The sequence below is a fragment of the Bos indicus genome, chromosome 17, assembly GCF_029378745.1.
Source record: "Bos indicus isolate NIAB-ARS_2022 breed Sahiwal x Tharparkar chromosome 17, NIAB-ARS_B.indTharparkar_mat_pri_1.0, whole genome shotgun sequence".
Classification (NCBI taxonomy): domain Eukaryota; kingdom Metazoa; phylum Chordata; class Mammalia; order Artiodactyla; family Bovidae; genus Bos; species Bos indicus.
This window is the reverse complement of record NC_091776.1, coordinates 63,878,443-63,903,856: the sequence shown is the minus strand read 5'-3', so window position 1 is coordinate 63,903,856 and position 25,414 is coordinate 63,878,443. Positions and strand designations below refer to the sequence as shown.

The 25,414-nt window shown below is 52.8% G+C and overlaps 1 protein-coding gene and 1 non-coding gene across 3 annotated transcripts; one reads left to right on the top strand and one right to left on the bottom strand.

Annotated features, from left to right (window-relative positions):
* Positions 1 to 202: 202 nt before the first annotated feature.
* On the bottom strand, positions 203 to 25,414 carry FOXN4 (forkhead box N4). Of its 2 annotated transcripts, XM_070769720.1 has the most exons (9): positions 25,268 to 25,414; positions 12,543 to 12,688; positions 8,354 to 8,478; positions 8,147 to 8,260; positions 7,710 to 7,837; positions 6,995 to 7,091; positions 5,802 to 6,009; positions 3,686 to 4,078; positions 203 to 2,604 (listed from the first exon to the last, which is right to left on the bottom strand). In XM_070769720.1, the coding sequence occupies exons 1-9, from the start codon at positions 25,390 to 25,392 to the stop codon at positions 2,345 to 2,347; spliced, it is 1,596 nt and encodes a 531-aa protein (XP_070625821.1). In that variant the 5' UTR covers positions 25,393 to 25,414; the 3' UTR covers positions 203 to 2,344. The 2 variants fall into 2 exon arrangements, with proteins under 2 accessions (XP_070625821.1, XP_070625820.1); XM_070769719.1 differs by having other exon boundaries at positions 8,147 to 8,478.
* TRNAW-CCA (transfer RNA tryptophan (anticodon CCA)) lies at positions 17,973 to 18,046 on the top strand. The gene has a single exon. It is a non-coding gene; the product is annotated as a tRNA-Trp (tRNA).

Sequence of the window (25,414 nt, the reverse complement as noted above, 5' to 3'; positions counted from 1 at the left end):
CTTTAGTTACGGCTCATGGGCTTAGTTGCCCCAGGACCAGGGATTGAACTTGTGTCCCCTGCATTGGCAGGCAGATTCTTAACCGCTGGACCAGCAGGGAAGTCCCAGACTGCTAATCAAAATGCCCTTCTGCTGTTATCTTGGGTGGCTAGTCACCTCCTTTAGTCCTGGGCCTCAACTTCTCCATCTGTAAAATGGGTATAGCAAGTAGTAAGACATGCCTCTTAGTGTTGTCACGAGGATCGAATGAGCTGATTTACAGCCCTGACTGGCACAGGGCCTGGTGCTGGAAAGAGTGTACCTCCTCCCACCTCGCTGCCCACCCTGACCCCAAGCAGGCACCAAAGAGAGAGCTCCTCAGCCTGGCATACACAGTCTCAGTCCTGCCTCCTCACTGGGACCCCGAGTCCTGCCCACCCTCTCTGAGCCTCGCCTTCTGAGCAGTAGGCAGGGTTCACATCCCTGCCTGAGCGAGTGCTTGTCCAGAGCCTGGGCACTGTGGGGCGGGGGCTGGCAGCCGGACTAATTTTACCAATCATGACCGCATCCTCTCAGTCTGGCATGAGGGGAACCTGGCATCAGAGGACCTGGGTCCAGTGTTTGCTCTCAGGGCCTGTTTTCCCATCTGTAAGTGGGTCTCCACTGTGAGGGGCTGGAGGCGCTGTTGTCCTCTGCCCCTCCCTCCCCTGTTCACCCGTCCCTCCCCTGTTCACCCGTCCCCCCCCGTTCACCCCTCCCTCTCCTGTTCACCCCTGCCTCGAGCCACAGAGCTGCGTTCAGCCTTTATTGACAGAAGACGGATCTCCAACACTACGATACACAGTCCTGGGGGTGCCCAAACACAATCTTCATTAACAATGACTCAAACATCTTGACTTATGGGAGGGGATGTCATGTCACACAACGCAGGCGAGCGGTGCTGTTCCAACAGGTAGCACTGAGCTATGAGTAATGATGGTGATGCTTGGCAGAAAGTTCCAGAATTTGGAAGAGGTTAGAGATGGTCCTTCAAGACAGGCCTGAACACCAAGCCTACCAGGTGACTGGCAGACCTGTGGATTACTCAGAAAATTCTGGCTCTAAGGTTCGGGAACTCCCAGATGAAGGAACCGAACATCCGGCGGGGCCAGAGAGGACAGTGGTTTAAGCGGTTGCCATGGTTTCTCAGCTTAGCTGGATGATCCCTGGCTTTTTTCCCAGTCATTCACCTGGCTCCCCTCTAAGCCAACTATCTGTAGAAACTGCCACTTGGAAAGTCAGTCACTGGCAACAAGAGAGGGAAAAAAGACACAAAGAAGGTCATGGGGCGATGAGACAGGCCATCAAGCGCCAATAAATACTCTGCATGGCAGCTTCTAGGGCCCCACTAGCCACGTGGGTCAGTGGCTTTACCTGGTTCACAATTAACTTTCTTTTCATCAGGTGTCTTCATTTCCAGTACAAAAAACCCCTTCCCATTCCTCCCATCCCATCCTGACTTGAAAGCCCCCAAAATCCAAACTAGGAGTCTCCCTTCTTAGGTACACATTTCAAGAGTTTTGAATCGTGACTAAGCATTAGGAAAATATCCGGTCTCTAATTTTAAAAAAATAGAATGTTTCACTGTATCAAAAGTGCTTGCTTTTTCTAAAAAAAGCAGTCCAAGACTGCAGAGGGCTTAAGAGTCAGTTGGAGATGTGATATATGGATCATTTAGGGGTGCAGGGAGGGATCATGGAATCTCATTCCACGGGCCATGGGCGGGGTTTGAAGAGGTGGCGTGGATGGGCTCCAATAAATATAAATAAAGGTACATAGGGTCACAGTGCCCAGAGCGGCTCAGGAATCTGCCTGTGAAACCTAACAGACTACGAGGGAAGGGGGCTGCCGGCCAGTGGGGCAGATGCCCGGTTCCGAGTTCAGCCTTCTCTGGTCCACGAAGGCTGGACAGTCTGCCAGCCCACCCCGGCCTCGGGGCCTGTCCGCTGGAGACTGAGACAGGTGTTCATCCCAGGAGAATAATTTAAAGGCCTTCCCACCGGGGTGTTTCCGTGGAGCACCCGTCCCAAAGTGGGCTGCAGGTTGTTCAGGAACCAGCAGGGAGGCAGACTGGAGAGACCTTGTTCTCAGCGCGGCCAGGCCTTGCGTCTCGAGCCTCAGAGGAGCGTCACGGGGGCCTTGTCCGCTCTTCTCTGTCCTGCTGAATTGAGGCGGGCCCAGAAACTTCCCCTGGAGGTCAGGCAAGGTCAGCCAGTAGCCACAGTTCAGAGACCTGTGGGAGGGTAGGGGGCCCTTCTTCCGACAACACCCGGCTCCATGAGCATCCTTCCAGGGCCCATGTTCTGGGGCAGGCGAAGCGGTCAGCTCAAAGCAGGGCTATTGGCTTGTTCCCTGGGGCGCCCAGGTACTGAGAGGAGGAGGTGGTGGCTGACGTGGCCACACTGTCCGGGGTCGAGTAGGCAGCGTAGAGACCGGTCACCTGAAGGTCTGGGAAGGACTGGTCGCTGCCACCAGAGACGGGGGTCAGGCCCGAGGCCCCCAGCTCACAGCCGAGCGGGGAGTCTCCGAAGGCCCCCAGCGTGTCCAGGCTGAAGCCTTCATCCTTGATCTCCTCCCAGAGGTTCCCTTCCAAAGACAGGAGCATTCATGTCAAAAGGACAGGAGTTCGAATCCCATCCCAGGGACGCAGCAAAGACCACACGTGGGGCTTAAACTCACGGCATCACAGGACAGTAGGGAGGGGCCAGCGTCCAGCCCCGGTCCTCCCCTCCCACCCCAGGCATCCTCGGGAACATCACCACCGTCTCGGAGCCTTGGGCTCCTCTGGAGGAAGTGAGATGATCAGAGAACCCACCTCCTGGGACTGCAAGGCTTAAACTAGGGGGTGCGTGGGAAGCATTCAGTCTGCGTTAAGTGGCACCATCGTGGTCAAAGTCAGGGGACAAAAGCGTGATTTCCTTTTAACTGCACGGTAATCCAGGGGAGAGGTGAGGGGAGATGTGAGTTCAAACATACCCATTTCACAGGATAACTGACCTAGTTAGTAACTTGCTAACTAACTAACCTGCTAACTTGTCCCGTTCCCTCACTAGACATGCAACTCCTTGAAGGAGAGTGGATTACTCGGCCCTTGGCGGGCTCATAGTAGGTGCAGCAGTGCATGGACGGTTTGTGAGGCCTCACTGAATCTGAACTTCCCTTGTTCGTTCATTCGTTCATTCCCTGCGTACTGAGGGTGACCATGTGGGTCAGAGCGTGACCTGGCATGAGGCTGGCACATGCAAGTTGACGCAGTTTCTGATTGACAATGTGGGGTCAGAGAGGGCTGGATTGAAATGCCAGTTCTGCCACATATAGCCAGGTGGCCTCAGGCCGAATGAGGTCTGAATGAAGAAACGGGACTTCGTTTCTCTTGGTCTAAGGTTTCTCAGCGGTGGAACGGGAGTGTGAAATGGCAGTGGCCTCCAGGACTGTCGCAGGCTGAGATGGGATGATGCCTCTGAAGTGCTTGGCACAAGGCCTGGTATACTGTAGGCGCTAACTAAATGCCTGCTGTGACATGATTAGGCGCTTGGGAGGTGTTTATTGAAGGAATGAGCCGTGGGGTAAATGCCGAGGGCTCTCCTTTCCCCCAGTCTTTCTGGCTGCCCCCTCCCCAGTCCCTCCCTCCCCTTCTGTTCCCCTCACCCGCTTCCTCCGACCTCACCCTGCAGAGCGAAGTCCATGATGCTGGGGTCCAGGGCATCCACCTCGGTGTTCATGTCGGTGCTGATGTTGATGAAGTCCACGGGCGCCCTTCCCATGGCAGGGTGAGGGAGGGGGCTGGGGCTCAGATCCGGCAGGGCGTGCAGAGGTGGGGTCTGGGCTGGGGCAGGAGAGTCCGGGGCCAGATGTGCCTGGGGCTGTACCTGGTGGTGCAAGGGGACCGACTGCAGGGACAGGGTCATCAGCGGCTGGGGTGGGAGCTGGGAGACGGCCAGGCAGCTGTGGGCCATGGCCACTGTGGTGGCGTGGGTCAGCGCCGGGGCCTCAGGCTCCCCTGGCTTGCCAGGGCGTCGGCAGCTTTCCGGCCGGTCCGAGATCAGCTTGTCCAGCTCCTCTGCAGGCAGGTGGGAGAGGTCATTCATCAGAAGCCACCCTCTAGCTCCTGGGCCCCAAGCCCAGGCATGGATTCAAACCCGGTATTATCAGCTGTGTGATCTTAGCAAGCCTTTTGGACTCTCAGAACATGAATTTCTTCATCTATGAGATGGCCTCACATACTCTACACGGGGGTTGTGGAAATGGAATGAAATTGCAAATGACATAGAGACTTGGAACAATGAGATGGGTCTCAGATAACACTGGCTTCCCTCATGGGGACAGTGCTTTATAGAATAATCCTGTAACTCTAGGACTTCACTAAAACCTCATAACAGGCCTACAAGAGGGAAGTAAGGCAGAGATTACAAATCCCACGAGACTGGGACAAAGGTTATTAACATACAGGGGGCCCTAGCCAGAGAGATGAAGCCTTGCTGTGGACTGAAAATTGGATCCTCCTCCTTCAATGCTCTTCAATAGAAATAAGATAGAAGTTACTCAAAATTATTTTGAGTTGTTGGCTTGTGTCTCTTTGACTGCAGCAGTTCTCAGACTGGACCACTAGGGTTGCACACGTTTTAGAAATGAGGACACTTAGAATTCAGAAGGTGAAATGGCCCGCCCAAGATCTCACACCAAATAGGAGTCAGGACGAGCCCTGGATATCAAACCAGATCCCACAGCTCGCAGCCAAGGGCCTACTGGGTCCTGCTATGGTCCTGATCAACTTATTGAACTGTTCACCTCTGAGCTAGACTCCCATCCCCTTCACACCCAAACTTCAGGTATGATGCTATCCACAGGGCCAAGCCAAATATTCCGAAGGCTGGGTGGCATTAGCCTCCCAGGTCACTCTTTCTATTCACATGTCACTCCTATATCCCCAGCTTCACATCTCTTAATTAAAAAAAAAAAGCAGGTGCAATATTTTTTTAAATCTAAAGTAACTCATGAACAGGGTAGACAGTTTGGAAAATAGAGAAACATGTGAAGAATATAAAAATTATCAGTGGTCTCTTCATTCACAGTAAAGATTTTGATGTATTTCTTCTAGTCTCTGTGTATACATATATATGTATATAGATATACGTTAATTGACACACAAATGGGTGTGGCTACATATGCATTTTAGAATGTGACTACACTATGTATATCGATTCATAACCTGCTTCTTCATCTATCATATTGGGAACATTTCTTTTTAGAGATAGAAATATTTTTGGAATACTAATACTTGCATGGTATAATATTATATCTATTTAATCTCCTATTGTAGGGTGTCTAGATTGCTTTCAGTTTTTTACCATCAGAAATCACTTCATGATAGATAACTTTGTTCATAAACTTCCTGCTCAAATCTTTGATTTCTTCAGCATGAACTGCCAGAAGTAGAATAAATGAACCAAACTGGGGACCAAATTTGCAAAGTTTCATGATATTACTTTGCCCTGGGAAAGTTTCACACTTTGCACTCCCACCAGTTGGGCACGACAGTGCTGATTTCTCCACATGGTAGCCCACGCTGGGCGTTACTGTGTTATTACTTTGGGGAGTCTGTTCCAGTATGGTAGGAAAGGTAGGGAAGCCTTGCTTTCCCATGCTTGTTTTGTGTGGCATGTCTGTGGGAGACACTGGGGTTGTTAGTGAGATTCTATACTCATTGCAGGATGGGCAGCGTGCAAGCTCCTGTGTGAGTGTGCGCGTGCGTGCATGTGTGTGGTGGGGCGCCTGGGCCTCACCGGGGTTGGCCATGCTCCGGTGGATGGCAGCCAGGTCCTTCCGCTTCCACTTGTGCATCTCCTCCTCCATCTTGTCGATGCGGGCCAGGTTCAGGGCCCACAGGCATCCCTTGCGTGAGGAGCCGCTCATCTTGTTCTCCACCTTCTCAAAGCACTTGTTCAGCGACAGGTTGTGCCGCACAGAGTTCTTCCAGCCGTCAGGAGCTGTCTGGGGGAAGAAATGGACCCATGGGAGACCTCTCTGCAGGGACCCCTCTCTAATCCCATCTCCCTAGGGGAAATCTCAGACTCAGGCCTAGAGGAGTAGGAGGGACAGTGTCCAATGCTTAACCTTGGGTTGGGAAACGAGAGGGAGCAGTGAGAACTGTGGCAACCAGGAGGGTCCCCGCTCTGATTAGAGGGGCAGCTGTACTTCAGCTCTGGGCAATGGTTAAGACACAAGGGCAAGGCCCAAGGCTTCCAGCTCTGCTCTTTTTCTCCTACTCAGCAGACAAGTGAGATGATGCTAATATGTGGATAATTTGTCGAGTGTATTAAATGCCTATCATTTTAAGTGCTCATACTTTATTGTAAGGTAACCAGACATTGCGATGCACCTCACACCCTCTTCATTTTACACACAGTTTCTCTGTGTTTGCATCATTATGTTTTACCGAGTCTGTGCTGAATAGCTAGATTGACCCTCTAGCCTTTGCCCCCTGAGATGCCTGGTGAACTCCTATTCATCCGTCAAATGCCCAGCTCAAATGCCCCCTTCTCTTTCTGGATTTCTTGGCCCATGTCTGTGTGAGTGCACATTGCAGATGTCTTTGGACATGCCTGCTGCTGCCGCTAAGTCGCTTCAGTCGTGTCCGACTCTGTGCGACCCCATAGATGTCAGCCCACCAGGCTCCCCCGTCCCTGGGATTCTCCAGGCAAGTACACTGGAGTGGGTTGCCATTTCCCTCTCCAATGCATGAAAGTGAAAAGTGAAAGGGAAGTCGCTCAGTCGTGTCCAACTCTAGCGACCCCATGGACTGCAGCCTACCAGGCTCCTCCGTCCATGGGATTTTCCAGGCAAGAGTACTGGAGTGGGGTGCCATTGGACATGACTCGGGGACTAAAAGGGTGGCTTAGTTTGGCCCAGGTTCTAGCACTACCAGGGAGAGACCAGAGCCACTCCAGCCACCCCCAACCTGGCTGAGGCCCCTCACCTTGAAGTAGGGGAAGTGTTCCTTCATGAAGCTATAGATCTCGCTCACAGGCAGGCTTCCTGTCTTGCTGTTCTTCAGGGCCATGGCGATCAGACAGCTGGAGGCAAAATGTGGGGCAGGCCAGATGTGAAGGCATCTCAAGCTGACAGCCCAAGGTCCCCTCTGCCAGGAAGTTGGCCCTGCTTAACCCCGTTGGTACCAGCCCCTAGACGCTTACAATGTTAGCTCTAAATACCTTTTCATGGCTCTATGTCTTTCCCACCCTCTGCCCTTGACCTTGAGCTCAGCTATTTGTAACGATTTGAGAAATCTTGTCTTTTCCTCCTTTTACCCCTTTCTCATTAATGGGCCTTTAGACATTAACTGGGCTGTTTAACTGCCTTCCCCAAATCTTGTGAAGTACCCAATACTATTATTTGATGACTTTCTGCATCAGAGGGAACTGAAGCTCAGAGAGGCCAAGCCTCTTACCCAGGGTCACACAGCTAGCTTGTGAATGACAGAGTGGAGCACTGGGCTTAGGGTCTGGAGTGGGTTCTCAGCCCTGGGAACTGACTGACCACATGACGATCCGTCCTGAGAATGGGTCCCACTTCCCAAAACCTTCCCCTGGGAAGCCTAGGCCACCACACCCATCTCTCTGAGGTGCCCTCGAGACAGCCCTCACCCCTCTCTTCCCTGAGTCCCCCACCGTCCCAGCCCCCCAGAACCTCACCTGTAGGAATAGATGGGCTTGGGATAGTGTTTGGGGTGCAGTTCCTGGGATGAATGCACAGCCATGCGGGGCTGGGGGTAGGGAGGCCGTGCCCCAAACGCGGAGCCATACAGGCCCACAGGAGCGCACTTCCCATCGGGGGTGGGGGGTAAGGAAGGGTGGCAGGGAGAGAGATGATGAGAGAGAGCATCAGTCACTCACAATCACCCCGCCACACCCCCATCTTGAAGACGCAGGATTTATGGCCCTGGCAGACCATCTTGTCTCCCCCCAGCACAGAGTTTTGGGTGGAAATCAAATGAACAACCCCATGACATGGTGAAGAAAGTTCTTCCCATGTTCTGGGTGGGTAAACTGAGGCTCAGAGCAGTCCCTAGCCAGCCCAAGTCAGGATTGTCTGCTTCTGAGTTCAGGCCCCCCTCACCAGCCCGCAGTACCTGCTGGACACCTGAGGGTAGCGGGAACTGAGGTTGCGAGGCGGCAGAGTACAGCTGTGGTGGGTTCTGTAGGCTGGACGAGGGCTGGCCCCCCACAGCGAACTGGTTCATTTGCTGGGGCCGGGAGAGAAGGAGACGAAGGGTCGAGGGCGACCCCAGCCCTGTGGGACACCTCCCTTGCTCCCCGACCCACATGGTGGCACTTACACTGGCTCCGTGGTTGGTCAGGGGACTCAGACCCAGCACGCCTTGGGGGGCCATGCCAGGTGGGCCTTGGAGCAGGTGGCCTGGGGTGGCTGCCACATGCAGGTCAGCCGCCCTGGCCAAGGCACCTGGAAAAGGGAAGCGCAGAGATGCCTGGGCTGGGGGAATGGTGGCTGTGGACAGGGACAGCCCCACCCCTGGGCACCTCCAGAGAATGAAGCTGTCCCCTACCCTTGGGGCTCAGCACATAGTAGGTGCTTGGCAAACCATGTCTCTGGATGATAGTGGTGAAGAGTGGGTTCCCACCTTCTCTTCTGCCAAGGATCAGCTCAGGAATAGCAGATGTACCCCCTTCTCCTGTGCTGGGTCTGTGACAGGCATTGCTAATCTATCACAGAGTCTCACTGCCCCAGCCTGACTTTAGGTAGACACTGCCGATCAAGCAAAGCTGATGTTCAAAATTATCCCGCCCTGGGGCCTTCAGCTCTCCTTTGAGCTCTAGCTGCCACCTGGGCTCATCCTTTGTGCTTTGGTCTGTCTACTTTGTCCTTCCATCTCTGACCAGACCCCTAGTTCCCTGAGAGCTGGGACCACATTTTATATAACTCAGTGCTACAAACACCTCACATAGTGACAGGCACGCAGGAGATGTGCGTGATGCAGTGAAGGAAGGGCTTCCTTACTTCACAGTTCCCATCCACTGAATGCCTACTGTGTGCAAGGTACTTTCTGCATTGAGTCCTCCAACACCCCATGAAGGCAGTTCTATTATCTTTTCATCATAGGTGAGGAAAGAAGTTCAGAGGCAAAGCCATCTGCCCAAGGTCACATAGCTGTCCCCTCAGGGTTCTAGATCAGGGATTGAGAAACTATTGGCCACCAGACCAAATTGGCCCACAATATGTTTTGTAAAAAGTTTTATTGGCACATAGCTACAGCCATTCATTTACATATTATGTATGGCTGGTCTTGCACAGCAGTGACAAAGTTGAAATGTTTCAACAGAGACCATCTGGCTCACAGGGTCTAAAATATTTACTGGCCCCTTACAGAAAAACTGTGCTGACTCCTGCTGATGTCTTGGCCAAGAACAATTTGTCCAATGAAAGAAATACTCCTAGGTGATACGTTTTTAACTATGGGTCCTTTAACTATGGGTACTGCAGTGATTGTTTTTGTTGATTTTTTTTCTTCTTATGACACACTTTCTGTGTCCCTAAACATTTAATCCACTTGCTATGACTGCAAACAGGCTGCCATTTGTTGAGTACCTACTGTGTGCTGGGCCCTGTGCTCAGTACATTTTAAACAAATATTTGTTTATTTATTTATTTGGCTATGCTGGGTCTCAGTTGCAGCACACAGGATCTTTAGTTGCAGCTTGCATATGGGATCTAGTTCCCTGACCAGGGATCGAACCCAGGCCCTCTGCATTGGGCACTCAGAGTCTTGTAGCCAGTGGACCACCAGGGAAGTCCCTGTGATACTTTCTTTAAAGAAGTCAAAGTACGTAAAAAATTTTTTTGTGGTAACCATTTTAAAAAATTGAAGTATCTGCCATGGAGAAGTACATTCAGCACCACCTTGAATAACATTAATATTAAATCACATTCTTCTAAGGTTTTTTTCTGGCTTAAGACTGATAGTAACTTCTGGGACTTTCCTGGTACTCAGTGGTTAAGACTTTGCCTTCCAATGCATGGGGTGTGAGTTTGATCCCTGGTCAGGCAGCTAAGATCCCACAATATCACTTCTGTTTTATGTTTTGCTTTTTGGCTGCCAAAAACCAAAAAGTCAAAGCATAAAATGGAAGCAATATTGGAACGAATTCAATAAAGACTGAAAAATGATTCACATAAGGAAAAAAAAAGTTGAACTATAGTTAATTTACAATGCTGTGTTAGTTTCAGGTATACAGCAAAGTGATTTAGTTATATGTATGTGTGTGTGTGTGTGTGTGTGTGTGTGTGTGTATAGGGACATCCCTGGTGGCTCAGACAGTTAAGCATCTGTCTACAATGTGGGAGACCCGGGTTCGATCCCTGGGTCAGGAAGCTCCCCTGGAGAAGGAAATGGCAATCCACTCCAGTACTATTGCCTGGAAAATCCCATGGACAGAGGAATATATCAGATCAGATCAGTCGCTCAGTCATGTCATATATATATATATATGTCATATGTCATATATATTATATATATATAATATATATATATATAAACTTTTTATATATAACCTGAAAATCTTTTCCAGATTCTTTTCCCTTATAGTTGTTTAGTTGCTCAGTCGTGTCCAACTCTTTGCAACCCCATGGACTGCATGCAGCATGCCAGGCTTCCCCGTCCTTCACTATCTCTCAGAGATTGTTCAAGCTCATGCCCATTGAGTTGGTGATGCCATCTAACCATCTCATCTTCTGTCACCCCGTTTTCCTCCTGCCCTCAATCTTTCCCAGCATCAGGGTCTTTTCTAATGAGTCAGTTCTTCACATCAGGTGGCCAAAGTATTGGAGCTTCAGCTTCAGCATCAGTTCTTCCAAGGAATATTCAGGACTGATTTCCTTTAGGATGGACTGCTTGGATCTCCTTGCTCTCCAAGGGACTCTCAAAAGTCTTCTCCAACACCACACTTCAAAAGCATCAATTCTTTGGCAATCAGCTTTCTTTATGGTCCAACTCTCACATCTGTACATGACTACTAGAAAAACCATAGCTTTGACTATACAGACCTTTGTTGGCAAAATGATGTCTCTGCTTTTTAATACACTGTCTAGGTTGGTCATAGCTTTTCTTCCAAGGAGCAAGCATCTTTTAATTTCATGGCTACAGTTACCATCTGCAGTGATTTTGGAGCCCAAGAAAATAAAGTCTCTCACTGTTTCCATTGTTTCTCCATCTATTTGCCATGAAGTGATGAGACCAGATGCCATGACCTCAGTTTTTTGAATATTGAGTTTTAAGTCAGCTTTTTCACCCTCCTCTTTCACCTTCATCAAGAGGCTCTTCTCTTCCTCTTTGCTTTCTGCCATAAGGGTGGTGTCATCTGCACATCTGAGGTTATTGATATTTCTCATGCCAGTCTTGATTCCAGCTTGTGCTTCATCCAGCCCAGCATTTCGCATGAGGTACTCTGCATGTAAGTTAAATAAGTAGGGTTACAATAGCCCTGATGTAGTCCTTTCCCAATTTTGAATGAGTCTGTTGTTCCATGTCCAGTTCTAATGGTTGCTTCTTGACCTGCATACAGGTTTCTCAGGAGACAGGTAAGGTGGTCTGATACTCCCAACGCTTTAAGAATTTTCCAGTTTGTTGTGATCCACACAGTCAACGGCTTTAGTGTAGTCAGTGAAGCAGAAAATATTTTTCTGGAATTCCCTTGTTTTTTCTATGATCCAACAGATGCTGGTAATTTGATCTGTGGTTCCTTTGCCTTTTCTAAATCTAACTTGTACATCTGGAAGTTCTTGGTTCATGTACTATTGAGGCCCAGCTTGAAGGATTTTGAGCATTACCTTGCTAGCATGTAAAATGAGTACAATCATGCGGTAGTTTGAACATCCTTGGGTATTGCCCTCCTTTAGGATTGAGTATAGTTTCCTGCGCTATACACTAGATCCTTGCTGTTCATCTATTTTATATATAGTAGTGTGTATACGTTAGTCCCAAACTCCAAATTTCTGTCTCCCCCACCACCCCCAACCCAAAGTACTCCTAAAGAAGTAAAGGAACTGAACTTCTGTAAAGGGTCAGACAGCAAATATTTTAGGCTTTTGCCAGCCACTTGATCTGTCTTGTCTGTGGTTTATAACCTTTGAAAAATGTAAAAGCATTCTTAACACAAAGGCCACACAAAAACGAGCCATGGGCTGCGTTGGCTCCCAGAGGTGGTCACCTGCCGACTGCTCTCAGTGTTCTAGATGTCCCGGGGTGAGGGGAGGGGCTGTCTTTATTCTGTGCTGAAACCTGAGCTCACACAGGGCCTGGCACACCATGATGAGCAAAAGAGCGAACCATATCCCTCTGGGGAAGGTAGAATTAGTCCCATTTTACAGAGGCAGAAACTGAGGCCTGGAGAGAGAGAGAGACTGACCTGGCCACGGCCATCCCCTGGTTCACGGAAGCACTGGGCGTCACCTTTCCCCGTCTCCCTATCCCGCTGCACCTTCCCGCCGCCCCGCCTCACCCCTGTGCCTACCTGGGTGCGTGTGTGGCGCACTGGGGCCGCCCAGGTCCACACGGCCACTCGCCATCTGCTGCAGCCTCGGCACATCCACGGCTGTGAGCCACGACAGCGACTGCAGGTCCCCGGGAAGGTCATCATCGCAGGTGGCGGCCAGGAGCCTGCAGGGAGGGGCAGGAGCTCGGGCGGGGGCGGGGAGCTCAGGCCAGCTCTTGGGGGCTCCTCCACCTCTGGAATCACCCCAGAAGCTTCTCACCTCCCCCAGGCCACCTCACCATCCAATCTGCCCATCCCTAAGGAGCCCTCTTTAGCAGCCAGATTGCACATCCTCAAACCTTTCCTTCATTTATTCACTAGACACATCTTACTCAATTCCCTACCCCCAAATGATAAACACTAGTGTTTGTGTGAGCACTTATTATGTGCCAGGCACTGTATCAAGTCCTTCCCAGGTAGCAACCCAGAGGACACCCCCCAGTCACCTGATGAGGCAGGTGTTATTCTTCCCATTTCACAGATGGGCAAACTGAGGCTCATAGCCCCGAGTCACTCACCCAAGGCCAACCCAGAACAGGAAGTGGTAGGGCTGGAACCCCAGCCTGAATTCCTCACCATGACCCCAGGCAGCCCCTGGAGCTTCCAGTTAGGATACATGCCCCCCACAACTCACCCAATACCAGAGCAAAAACATTTCTTTATATGCAAAGAAAGAGTGCCCATCAAGGATACCAGGACAAGTACCCCCAATTTGGGGTAACCGTGGCTCCCCAATGTCCTTCAAGTGCTCACCCCACACCTCCAGGGCCCTGGACCTCACAGTACCATCCTGTCTGTGTTATAACGTAGTGTGTTTGCAAACCGGCCAGGGGCCCACGCCAGCCCCACCACGCCTGCCACCCCACAGGCCAGGCACTTCCTGGTCTGTTGACCCAAGGCCCACCGTCCCAATTTTAAGCTCCAAGTTTCAAAAGTAGGTGTCCTGGGACCTCAGAGAGAGTTGGGGTGGGGGGAGGTGGAGCCTGGGGTTTTCTCGTGAACAGGACCGTGGACCCAGCTGGGGCATCAACCTCCACCCCTCCTGCCATCTGCATGGCCCCTCTCAAGCGGTTCTCTCTCTTCATTTCTCTTGCTCTTGCTTCCTTGTGTTTTAGGGCCACAATTAGCGTTGCCATGGCACCGGCTGCTCGGTTGTCGCGGGGCCTGGGCCCTCAGCCCACCAAGCTAGCATCAGGTGACCGCCTGGCCGCCCTGGCGATTGGCTGCCTCGTAGGAAAACACAGCCTGGAAACGATTTGAAAACTCTGCCAGCCCGTGTCGGTGGCAGCAGTTGGCCCAGCTGCTGTCCCCTGGAGGTCCATTGTGTGACAAACGACTGTTGCCCCCATGGCACGTGGCTCCCATTGTCCTGGGGTCTCCCTGCAATTGTTTTTACAGCCCCCCCACCCACCGGCTGCTGCCCATTCGACCCGCTCATAACTCATCCGGATGAGTGACAGCCACGGGCCAGGCCTGGGTGATGCCATCTGTCCCCTCGGGCCCGTGGAGACCACGGGGTGAGGCTGAAGGCTTGATGTGCCGCCCACCCAAGCCCCCTCCTCGCCCCGGGGCTGGCCGACCTCCCGGCCCCTGGTGGCGGGAGCCCCAGCCCTGCTCAGTAACCTGCTATGGCTCCCCAGTGCCCTTGCGGCTCTGCCTGGCGGCATCCTTGCCTCCTCCTGCTCCGAGGAGGATTGGAGGTGAAACCCTGGTGCCGGTTTCTCAGGTGGGGGCCCCACCAGAGCGCTCTGAATGGTGGCATGGGGCTTGTAAACACAGCAGGGTCCTGGGCATCACCATGGGGCAGGATCTCTGGAGGCAGGTGACTCTGTTAGGTGATGTGTTATTTAAGAGCCTGGACTCTGGGTTCTAATCCTGGTCTTACACACTTACCTGTGTGCCCTGGGGCCACTGACTTAACCTCTCTGAGCCCCAGTGTTTTTGATCGACAAAGTTGGGCTAAATAATAGTTCCTATCGGACTTCCCTGATGGCTCAGTGGTAAAGAATCCACCTGCCAGTAGAGGAGATGAGTGTTCGCTCCCTGGGTTGGGAAGATCCCCTGGAGAAGGAAAGGGCAACCCACTCCAGTATTCTTGCCTGAAGAATCCCATGGACAGAGGAGCCTGGGTGGCTACAGTCCATGGGGTCACAAAGAGCCAGACACGACTTAGCAACAGCAATAGTTCCTATCACACAGAGTATGATCAGGATTAAAGGTACTGTTGCATGAAAAGACTTGGAACCATGTCTGACTTTGCTGTCATTAATATCAATACTAATGATAATATTAGCCAGGTCCTCTGGACTTCCCTCGTAGTGTAATAGGTAAAGAATCTACCTGCAAGGCAGGAGACCCAGCTTTGATTCCTGGGTTGGGAAGATCCCCTTGGAGAAGGAAATACTGGGTTATTCTCCAGTAATACTCCAGTTACACTCCAGTGTTCTTGCCTGGAGAATCCCATGGACAGAGGAGCCTGGTGGGCTCTGGGGTCACACAGACCTGCCCCTGCTGCTGCTACTACTAGCGGCTTCCATTTGCTGAGTGCTGCTTGTGTCCTTTGACAGGCCCATTTTACAGATGGAGAAGCTGAGGCCCTGAGCTCGCAGATGCTCTGAGTTTCTTCCCCCAGAGTGAGAATCACAGCTGTACAGGTGGTAGAGGCTGAGTTAATGGTGCTCATCTGATCAATCTTTTCTTTTTTTTCCTGCTGCTTGAGAGCCCCGTCAGGCTTCCCTGGCCCCCACAGCAGCACACACCCCCCACCCCAGCCCCCCCAGCCCTGCAGCGGCCTGGCGTCCATCCTGCCCCTGGTACCGCCCTGCCCCCACACGGGAGGACAGTCCCACCTCTGGGACAGGAAAGCCCTTTCGGCTCTCTCTCCCCAGCCCAACTGTGCCCACCCGTGGAGGCTCACTTCAAATCCTATGTTCTGGCTTCTTCATGCCAAATTCCCGCCCCTCACTTTACCCACATGGAGACTGAGACCGAGAGAAAGGAGGCAGTTTGTTCCCAATGTCATCGTCCAGGAAAGGACTAGGGAAGGGACTCCGGGCTCGCTGTGTGGGCCCCTTCCAGCCCGGGAGCACCTTCTCCTCCAGGAAGTCTTTGCAACCTAGACCCCAAGCTCAGAGACCCCGTCCGCACCCTGGGTGGGTGAGTCCTGCCCGGCCATCTCTTTGCCCAGATCCTGCCTCTCGGCTCACGGAGGGCTGGCCCCCAGTCCCCATCACCCCAGGCCTCAGCACACCGTGGAGCTACTTCAGTGCCTGCTTGGCCAGTCAAACAGGTTGACCCCAGGCCACCGATCCAGAGAACCTGGGTGACAGGACAGTGACTGTCACGTCCAGCAGTTTAGGCGTCCTCTGCCTCCTCGAGCCCTTGCAACAGCCTCGGGAGAGGGGCAAGGGGCAGGCAGCCCCACTTTACAGATGGGAAAACTGAGGCCAGACCGGCAAAAGCAAAATTGTGGCCAGGACTCAAACCCGGGTCTGTCTGCTGCACTGTGGGCTGTACCTGCGGCACCACAGGCAGAGAAGCCCCATCCTCTGGGGGAGATGCCCCCATCCTGAGTCTGGGGCTCTCAGCAGGGGCCGTGTGGACCAGCGTCACCCAGGAGCTGGTTCCACTGCAGAATCTAAGGCTCAGCCCAGTCCCTGGAGTCTCACACTGGGGCTGTGGGGCCCTGGAATCTGTGTATTAGTGCCTCCCTGAGCTCTAGGGGGCGGGGGGTGGGAGACAGCCCGGAGGGGGTGTGGCAGGGGCTTCACACAGCTCAGGCTTTGCTTGGACAGATCCGGGTTCAAGTCCTTATGATTGCCTGTGTGACCTTGAACAAGTCACTTGAAGTCCCTGAGTCTCCATTTTCTCATCTGGAAAATGGGAGAGGAACAGACCGCTTCCCCCTGGGCTGTTGAGGGCATCAAGTGAGACAGCGTGTGTTCAAGCCCTCCCTCCTTGGGGGCTTAATGCTCATTCTGGGGGTGGACAACCAGACCCTGCTCCCCTGCCATCTCTGGCATCCCAGAGGTTGTCTGGTCCTCCCTCCCAGCCAGGCCAGAATGCCAGCCTCTGTGTGCCTGGCACATGGCCTTGCCAGTCTCCTGCAATGGCTGTGGCTGCCCGGAGCTATGCTGGAGCCTGCCGGCCCTGAAGCCTGGCTTACGTCCTGCTGCCCCTGGCTCATCTGGCTCCAGGCACCTCTTCATCGTGGGTCACAGGAACCCGGAGGTGATGCTCTGGGGCCTAAATGGGAGTGTCCCATCCCCAGTGCCCAGCCTGGGGCCCTGACCATCTGTTTCCTTCTCTCCCACCCTCCTCTGCTCCCTGCAGAGGCACACAGCCCCTCTCCATGGTGCCGTGTGAAGGCCCCCAAAACCTCCCCCCACCTGTGCCTTGAGTTTCCTCATTCGAGGTGCCCCCAGGGGCCTACTTTCTGCTCTGTCCTAGAGAACTTCATGTTAAATGGCCTCAACCATGGGATCCGTGGCAGTTGTGACAAGAGAAAGACTTTGTGGTTCAGGAACCACTATGGCTTCTGAGCCACAGGCCCTCGGAAAGGCACTGAATTCCCCAGCCTCAGTTTTCCCACCTGTAAAATGGGCACAAATGATAAACAGAGCTGCAGTGTCTTATACTGTGCCCAGGACTGGCATGTCAGTGTAGAGGTGAAGTGGCTTGTGAACTGTCCTGCCATCTGCGAGGGTTTGGGACTATTGCCACAAGTGAGTGTGTGTGTGGGCCTGTGCCAGTCTCTTGAATGGGTTTCTCATCTGCTGGAAAATGATGGACGTTTGAGATGCAAAGGAAGAGGCAAACCCAGCCCCATCACCCTGGGGTCCCTCTGTGTCTATGGGCAAGGAGGAAAGCATTCCGCCAACCCCGGGTACCATGTCACTGATACCTGCCCACCTAGGCTCACCCCCAGCGAAAGCCACAAGGAGCATGAAACTGCAAAGACCCAGCTCCTTCCGTCTGCTCCCCCACTCCCCCACCCCCATCCTGCCTCACCCCTGCCCCTCTGCTCCAGCTCTCCCCCTCTCCTCGCCAGTGTCTCTGTCCTCTCGGTGTGTCTCCCTGTCCCTGGGTCTGAGGGGCCCTGTAATGAAGTCCTGGCCCCGCTGTTCCTGTCTGCTGACATCAGACGCGCTTCCGCACCTCCTCAGCCTCCGTCCCCTCCCCTGCAGAGTGGGGTGAAACTGACAGAGGCCAAGAGCCCGGGAGAGGCTCTTGCTAAACCTCTACCAGCTTCCTGCAGTCCCTTCTCTCTCTGACCCAGCATCCACATCATCCCCCACCCCCGCCCCCGTCTCCTACAGACTCATCTCCCTCCCACACACTCCCCCACCCATCATTCCTATGTCCCCACCGCAGGGCTGCCATTGAGCCAGGCTTTCAGGGGATGTGGCTTCCCTGATAGCTCAGTTGGTAAAGAATCTGCCTCCAATGCAGGAGACCCCTGGTTCGATTCCTGGGTCAGGAAGATCTGCTGGAGAAGGAACAGGCCACCCACTCCAGTATTCTTGGGCTTCCCTTGTGGCTCAACTGGTAAAGAATCTGCCTACCATATGGGAGACCTGGGTTTGATGGCTGGGTTGGGAAGATTCCCCCAGGAAAGGGAAAAGCCTGGAGAATTCCAGTCGGACATGACTGAGTGACTTTCACTTTTACTTTTTGGGGGATGACAGCAGTTAACCCAGGCGCCTGTGCTCAGGTAATTCCCACATGTCCAGTTTCCCCATCTATAAAGCATTACTGGCTTTATATATATATATATATAAACACATATAGTTCTTCAGGGTCCCACTGGCCCTAGGACTCTAAGAAGGTGGAGTAGCACCCCAAGGTTAGAAGCAGGTGTGAACCCCAAGACAGGCCGGCCTGAAAAACTTCCTGACTGTATGACCGTCACCTGCCCTGGGACTCAGTTTCCCTATGTGTAAAATGGGAATAATAATAATAGCACCGACCCTAAGCGGGCTGTCGAGAACACATTGAGAGTTCATCTAAGCATCAGATCAGATGAAGCATCTAGTTTTCTGCAGAAAAAGTAGGTTAAACTATTAGCTCGGGGGCTCCAAAGGGGACCCCTGGCAATGCACCCTTCTCAGACCCAGTGGGGGAAATTTGTCACCAGCTGGGGATCCTCATTAGTGAATGGAAAGCTTTGGGGTCAAAAAGAAGACGACCTAGGTAGCACTCCAGAGTCCCCTTTTGAATGAAAGGGTTCCCCCACAGCTCTCCACCCACTCAGGGGGCAATCTTCCTTCTCAAAGCTCAGCCCCACTCATCTTATTCTTATTAAAATACATACACACCCCAGGGGGCACCATCACTCCCTTTCAGAGACAGGAAAGATGAGGCCAAGCCCAGTGAGCTGGCCTCAGCCACCTCCTGGCAATGGCCCCAGGAACCTGCCCCCGCACCTCCCGCCTGTCCCTCCGGGGGCCTCAGTTGCCCCATCTGGAATGTCGGAGTTGAGCCTCTCTCATCTCCGTGGGGCAGCCACTGGGACACACAGCCTGCAGGGCCTGGAGGACTATAGAGGTGGGCAGCCCAGCTCTGCTGGAGAGTGGGATGCTGAAGGGTACCGACCCATTATGAGGGGGTCACGGCCTGGAGCATCTGAGAGGGGGCAGACCCCGGTTAGGAGCCAGGTGGTACCCTGGGAAAATCAGCATCAGAATAACCTGTTATCAGTGCAATGGTGCGTGTGTGTGTTCAGCGGCTCCGTTGTGTCCGACTCTTTGAGACCCCATGGACTGTGACCGCCAGGCTCCTCTGTCCATGGGGTTTTCCTGGCAAGAACACCAGAGTGGGTTGCCATTTCCTTCTCCAGGGGATCTTCCCGCCCCAGGGACTGAACCCGCGTCTCCTGTGTTGCAGGCGGATTCTTCACCGCTGAGCTGCGAGGAAGCCCCGCCAACAGCAGGGCCGCCGTGTTCAGGCGCTTCCTCTGCGCCTATCACTTCGCTGTGTTCCGTGTGGCCATCACGCATTTCTCTCTGAAGCCTCTGGGCTTATCAGAAGGGGTGGGCCCCCTGCAAGGCTATCTTCTGCACTCACCGCATCTAGAAAACCTGGGCCCAGGGCTCCTGTGCTTCTCCTTCTGTAGCATTTTTGTGTAGTTGGTTGTGAGTGGAGGCCCTAGGGTCCACCAGGCTTGGTTTTGAACCCCACCCAGTCCTTAATAGCTGTGAGATTTGTCTGCAGTCATCTGCCTCTCTGAGCCTCAGTTTGCTCATCTGTAAAATGGGGATGCTAACACCTGTACCCATCTCATAGGGGTTTGTAAGGACTGAGCGTAGTTCAGTGGGACACCCCAGAGCACACATCAATATGCATGGCATGCTAGCAGTTCAGATTAGCGTACACGTCCTCAGCAGGGTATGGACTCAGCATGAAGCAGGCTCCATGGGGAGGGACACCGCGGAGGATCTGACTCAGGAAGCATCTGATTCATTCCACTAATACCTCCTAAACTCCTACTTGTCAGGCCCTGTTCCGGCAGGCAGACAGAATTCCCTCTGTCCAAGGAAAGAACTTTCTAACTGACCTAGGGATGCAAAGGAGGAGAGGTCTACCCCTGGCATGCCCATCTTCCTGCCAGTCCACTCAGGTCTATAACTCCCTCATCTCCTGCCAACCTGTGGAACGGCTGCTTACAATACCCATTCCTCAGATGGGATGACTGAGGCCCAGAGAAAGGAGGAGATACCCCTCAGCCTCACAGCATGTCAGCAAAAGACCTGGGATTTAAACCACCCACCCTGGAGCCTCTTCACTTGGATACTCTGCCAGCATGGCTGAGCTATAGCAAGCTGTAAGCAGGAAGGGCAAACGCCATTCATGTTGTTTTTAGGAGGATCAGGCTGCAAGGTACCTCCATGCTGCTGGGGCCACTGGTCAGGGGCCCCTGTGGTGGCCCTGGGCAAAGAGAGAGATCCTTGGAGTCCATGGCTACTGTTCTGCACTGGCCAGGGGGCCATGCTGAAAACACTGAACAATATCCTTCATCAGTTAGCTATGTTCATTGATCCTTTGGAGGGATGGAAGATGAGCCAGGAGAGCGGGGCCTGGGGTGGGTGAGCCCCAGGAGACCTGGATCGCAGTCCTGGCCTCGCTCCTAATGGAGCAGGGGTGGTCTTTGTGCAGGCGACTCACTGCCTTTGATCCTCAGTTTTCTCACGCACAGAACAGAGGTGATGGAAGGGCCTAGCTTGCTTCCTGGTTCAGGGTAGGTAGATCACTGCAGGCCACAGTGCAGGGTTTGGCTCAAGTACTAGGCGCATGTTTGCGGAAGGGGTGGATTTCATACCCAGCATTCAGAGCAGCCTTTTACAAGGGACATCAGAACCTGTCACTGTCCTTAAAATCCATTAGCGTAGTAAGACTCAAGCTCTTTGCCGTGATCTGACCCTTGACCATCTCCTCCCCTCACCCCTTTGCTCTAGCAAACCTGCTCATCTTTCAGGCTCCCCAAACATTCCATGTTCTGTTTGCACATGCTGTTCCCTCTCCTGGGAATGCTGTTCCCTGCACTCATTCACAGCTAGTGCCTTCCTGTGCTTCTGACCACAGCCTAACCGTTCCCTCCTCCCTCGTCACCCCCATCCCTGGTGGTCCTTGCAGTGTTGTGTCTGAGGAATATTTAGCATTTTGTCTTGAGTTATTCATGTATACATGTTTCCGGTCTTTCCACTCAAGGAGGGCAAGGACAGAGAGGCCCTCTTTTGTGGTCAGCACCCAGCAAAGGACCTGGCACCCTGTGGGCATTTATTCCATACCTGCTGGAGTAGCAAAAGGAAGAGGGATCTCCCCCAAGTTCAACCCAGTTCAGCTCCAACACATCTAACATCCCCCAATTTCTATCCATTTCCTGCCCAGCTTAGACACCACCCCTCCCAGGAAGCCCTCCCAGACCAGCCTGGTATCTCCTAGTCCTTCCATCCCCTGGAATGACTACTGCTGCTAGCATCTACCCTGGCATAGACTCCTGAGCTCACTGATTTATTTTAACCCTATTATCTGCCTTCTCAGTCCAGTTCAGTCGCTCAGTCGTGTACGACTCTTTGTGACCCCGTGGACTGCAGCATGCCAGGCCTCCCTATCCATCACCAGCTCCCGGAGCTTACTCAAACTCATGTCCATTGAGTCGGTGATGCCATCCAACCAGCTCTCTCTCAGTCCAGAGCCCACATTTAACCCTTTACTTCCTATCTTGGGGATTCTTAGAGTTGATACAGCAATTGTGCAGTGGAAGGAACAGATGTTTGAGGTTTGAATCGTGTCTCAGTCCCTTTGTAGCTGTGTGACCTTAGGCAAGTCACTTCAGGCCTCTGTGCCTCAGTTTTCCCACCTGTAAAATGGAATAAGAATTCCCCCTACAGAGGATAACTGTGAGGATAAGATCAGATAACTTCTAAGAAAGGGCACGAGGCAGCTACTCCAACCACATTTCACTGTTTTCTCCTCTGGCCTTTCATTGTTACTGGAGGGGTTTGCCCAGAAAATATTGTCTCTGTGGGGAGTGGGGCAGAATCACAGAGGCACATCTGTCTGTCCATCCGTCTGTCCACTATGATTATAACCAGAAGGTTTTACCTGCCTTCTGGAGATGTGGTTAGTAAGAGATTGTTACATCATTACTAACTGTTCTTGTTTCCAACCCAACCTTTACACAAAAAGGATTAGCATTTCATGGAGCTGTTTATTTAGTGAACACATCTTTTGTAAGATCTTCTGTAACCGTTTACAGGAAGAAGAAAATCAAATGCCATTGTAGCAAGCTCAGAAAGTCCCCACCGGGGATAACATGAGCATAACATGCAACGATTTGATTAGGAATTTGGAAGAGACTCTTTCCTTTCTAGAACTTGGCTTGGGACTTGGTGCGCATGCGAGTGCCAGATGCATGTTTCTGGGGGTGGAAACACAAGACCCGGAAGGGAGACGGCACCCCAGGAAGGCTACCTCTCGTCCCTTGCCCTCGGGTAGCCTGAGTAGCCATCCTGGCCACCCCAAACACCCAGAAGGGCGGAAGGTTGTAAAGATACTTGGATGGTCACTGCCCATGCCAGATGGAGCCCCCCGCACCCAAGGAGGTTACAACCAATGAGTGGAGCCATTCTGGAATGAGGGTAAACCATCCCCCACACTCCATGCAGTGGGAAGCTTAAGAGGAAAGGCAGGTGGTGTCTGCTTGCCTTGGTCCACAGGACAGGATTTTGTCATCACTTGAGCATGCAACTTCCCTGAGTTTCTCTGGATGTGCTATTTCTCATGTGATACTTATCCATTCATCTCTCCACCTAAGGCAAAGTCACCTCCTTTCTTAGGGGAGGGACTGAGGGTCTGGGGAGTCAGTACCCTGTATAAGGCTCTGTGATGATAACTACTGAGCCTCATGGTCCTGGGAGAACCTGAAGTTCCAAGGGTCAGCACCCTGCCTCCTCTGGCTTCTCTGGGCCTGTTTTCCAATCTGTAAAAGGAAGTTGTTGGACCTGATCTCTAGAATAAGGAGTTAGCACACAGAAGTACTTAATACCTCTCAGGGTCTCCTGCTACCCTGAAGAGAGTGGATTTCCAAGAGTGTTGAGCCAAGGGGGAGACCAGCTAACCCACGTTAAGCAGGAGCTGAGCAGGAGCTGTTAGCCGTTGCTCAGGCAGTCCGGGCTGCCTCACCCCTTGGCCCCAGGCGGGCTGGGATGCCGTTGCCAATTTGCTGTCTAGGCCCAGCCTGACTCCGGACAGCTCCCTGGGGGACACGGCAGCTGCTATGCCCCCCAGCCCCAGCCTCCCATGCACAGCCTCTGAGAGTTAACGGCCAAACTCCGCCCCTGGGGATGGAAGGGCAGGCGTCTGGGTGGAGGGCTGCAAGGGGGCTGGAACCAGGCTCAGAGCCACTCCCTGGAGAGGCGGGAGGGGGAATGAGAAGCCCATAAACTTCTCCTGGGCTATTATCCCGGGAGAAAAATGGGAGTGGTCGGAGAAATGGGAGTGGGCTAGGGGGAGTTGCTGTATAATCACAAAAGCTCCCCTCCACAAGAAAGCACTCTCCCTGGGTGTGGCTGATGGATGCACAGGCTCCTCCCAAGGACCTGCGAATTGGGCTCTCACGGCTCCGTGTCACAGATGAAGACACTGAGGCACAGAGAGGGGCAGTGACTTGCCCAGGGTCACACAGCCATGAGGTGGTGGAGCGACTTGCTCTGTTCCAACCCCCTGTGCTCTTCACCAGTGGGGCGTGGGAGTGGTGGCCGTGGTACCCTCCGGGTGAGGGTTTGAGTCCCCACTGTCCCTGTAACTAGCTGCATCCTCTTGTTAAGTTGTTTAATCTAGCTAGCCTTGGTTTTCTCATCTGCCAAATGGGCCCAACAGTGCTCGTTTCATAGGGTGGTTGTGGCACAGGGCAGGCAGGCAGGTACCAAAGCGTTAAGAAACCGTCAGCTGTTATTGTTGTTGTTGTTGGTATTTTGTTATTCTGCTTTCTATTTATGCTGTTTAACATAAGAAAACATCCCTGAATCCCTATGAAAAGGAAAGGCTGAACCCTCCAGGATTTCCCCAAGATCATGTAGCAGGCAAGTGACAGAGATGAAATTTCTTTTAATCTAACAACTCTATGCAGTGGGTACCATTTCTGTCCCCATTTGATGGAGGGGGAAACTGAGGTTCAGAGAGGTCCACACAACCAGAGAAGCTGGGATTCTGACCCCAGAGCCAAGCTCCTGACTCTGGTGTTGCCCCCAGTCCACCTGCCAGGGTTTAAAACCTTTCAGCACAGGAAGCCCAGAGGTCTTTGGTTGTGGGATCTTGGGGAAAGCATTCCACTTTTCTGAGCCTCGGTTTTCCCACCTGTATGATGGGGGCTCATCAGAGCAGCTCCTCAAGCTGGGCATACAGTAGGTGCCCACAAACTGCTGTGTACCTGGCACGTGTCTAGGCTTCCAGCCCTACCCACAGCAGCCTCTCAGCAAACCCTTGTTTGAATGCATGGCCTTGTTCAGGTCTCTGAAGGCAGTCTCCAGATCCACAGCCTTCTGGAAGCAGTCACCCTCTAATTGGGGTCTGTGGTCTTCCCCAAAGGCACCGCTGGTGAGTTGCAGCAGCTCCAGGAGGCCAGACAGCCCCTGGGTAAACAGGGCTGATCCGAGGTGACAGCCTGCTCTTCCCAGGCCAGCCCCTGTCCCGTCCCCACTCCCTCATGTGGGCCGTGCCCCCTCCACCCAGGGGCACATGGTGCTTGTCTTGGGGGCAGGGCACTGGGAACCAGGGCAGGCAGGCCTTCAGTGGCTCACAGGGGAGAGAGGCTGAGGATTCATTTTTGTTCTCCTCCTCCCTCCCTTCGCTGATGACCTTGAACAAGCCCTTTCTCCTTTCTTGGGGGGCATTTCCTGGAGGCCTGTTAAGCTCACTGGAGAAGCCATAACTGCTATTGTCATCTCAACATCCACCCAGATGCCCAGTCTCTCACCCAGGAGGGGACTAAAGACTGCAGGTTACCATGGCCCCACTGCCCCCAGGCCACAAGTCACACACCCTCAGAGAGACACCACCTTTAAAACCAAGATCTTCTAGTTCGCCTGCAAAATCACAGAACTGAATGTAACCGTAGTTCTTGGGCAGTTTCAGAAACCATAGCCAGTGCATAAACACTTCAAACAATTCAAAAATATGTCATTTGTTATTGTCGAAGCCCTCACCTGTATTCCTGTGGAGAGGGGTGGTGATTTTGCCCTGAGTTTCGAATAATTCCTGACATCATGGATGATATGTCACTTTCTATCATCTCCTTGGGAAAAAGACAAGCAGAAAACAAAACTGCCATCAGCAACGATGTGGACAGGATG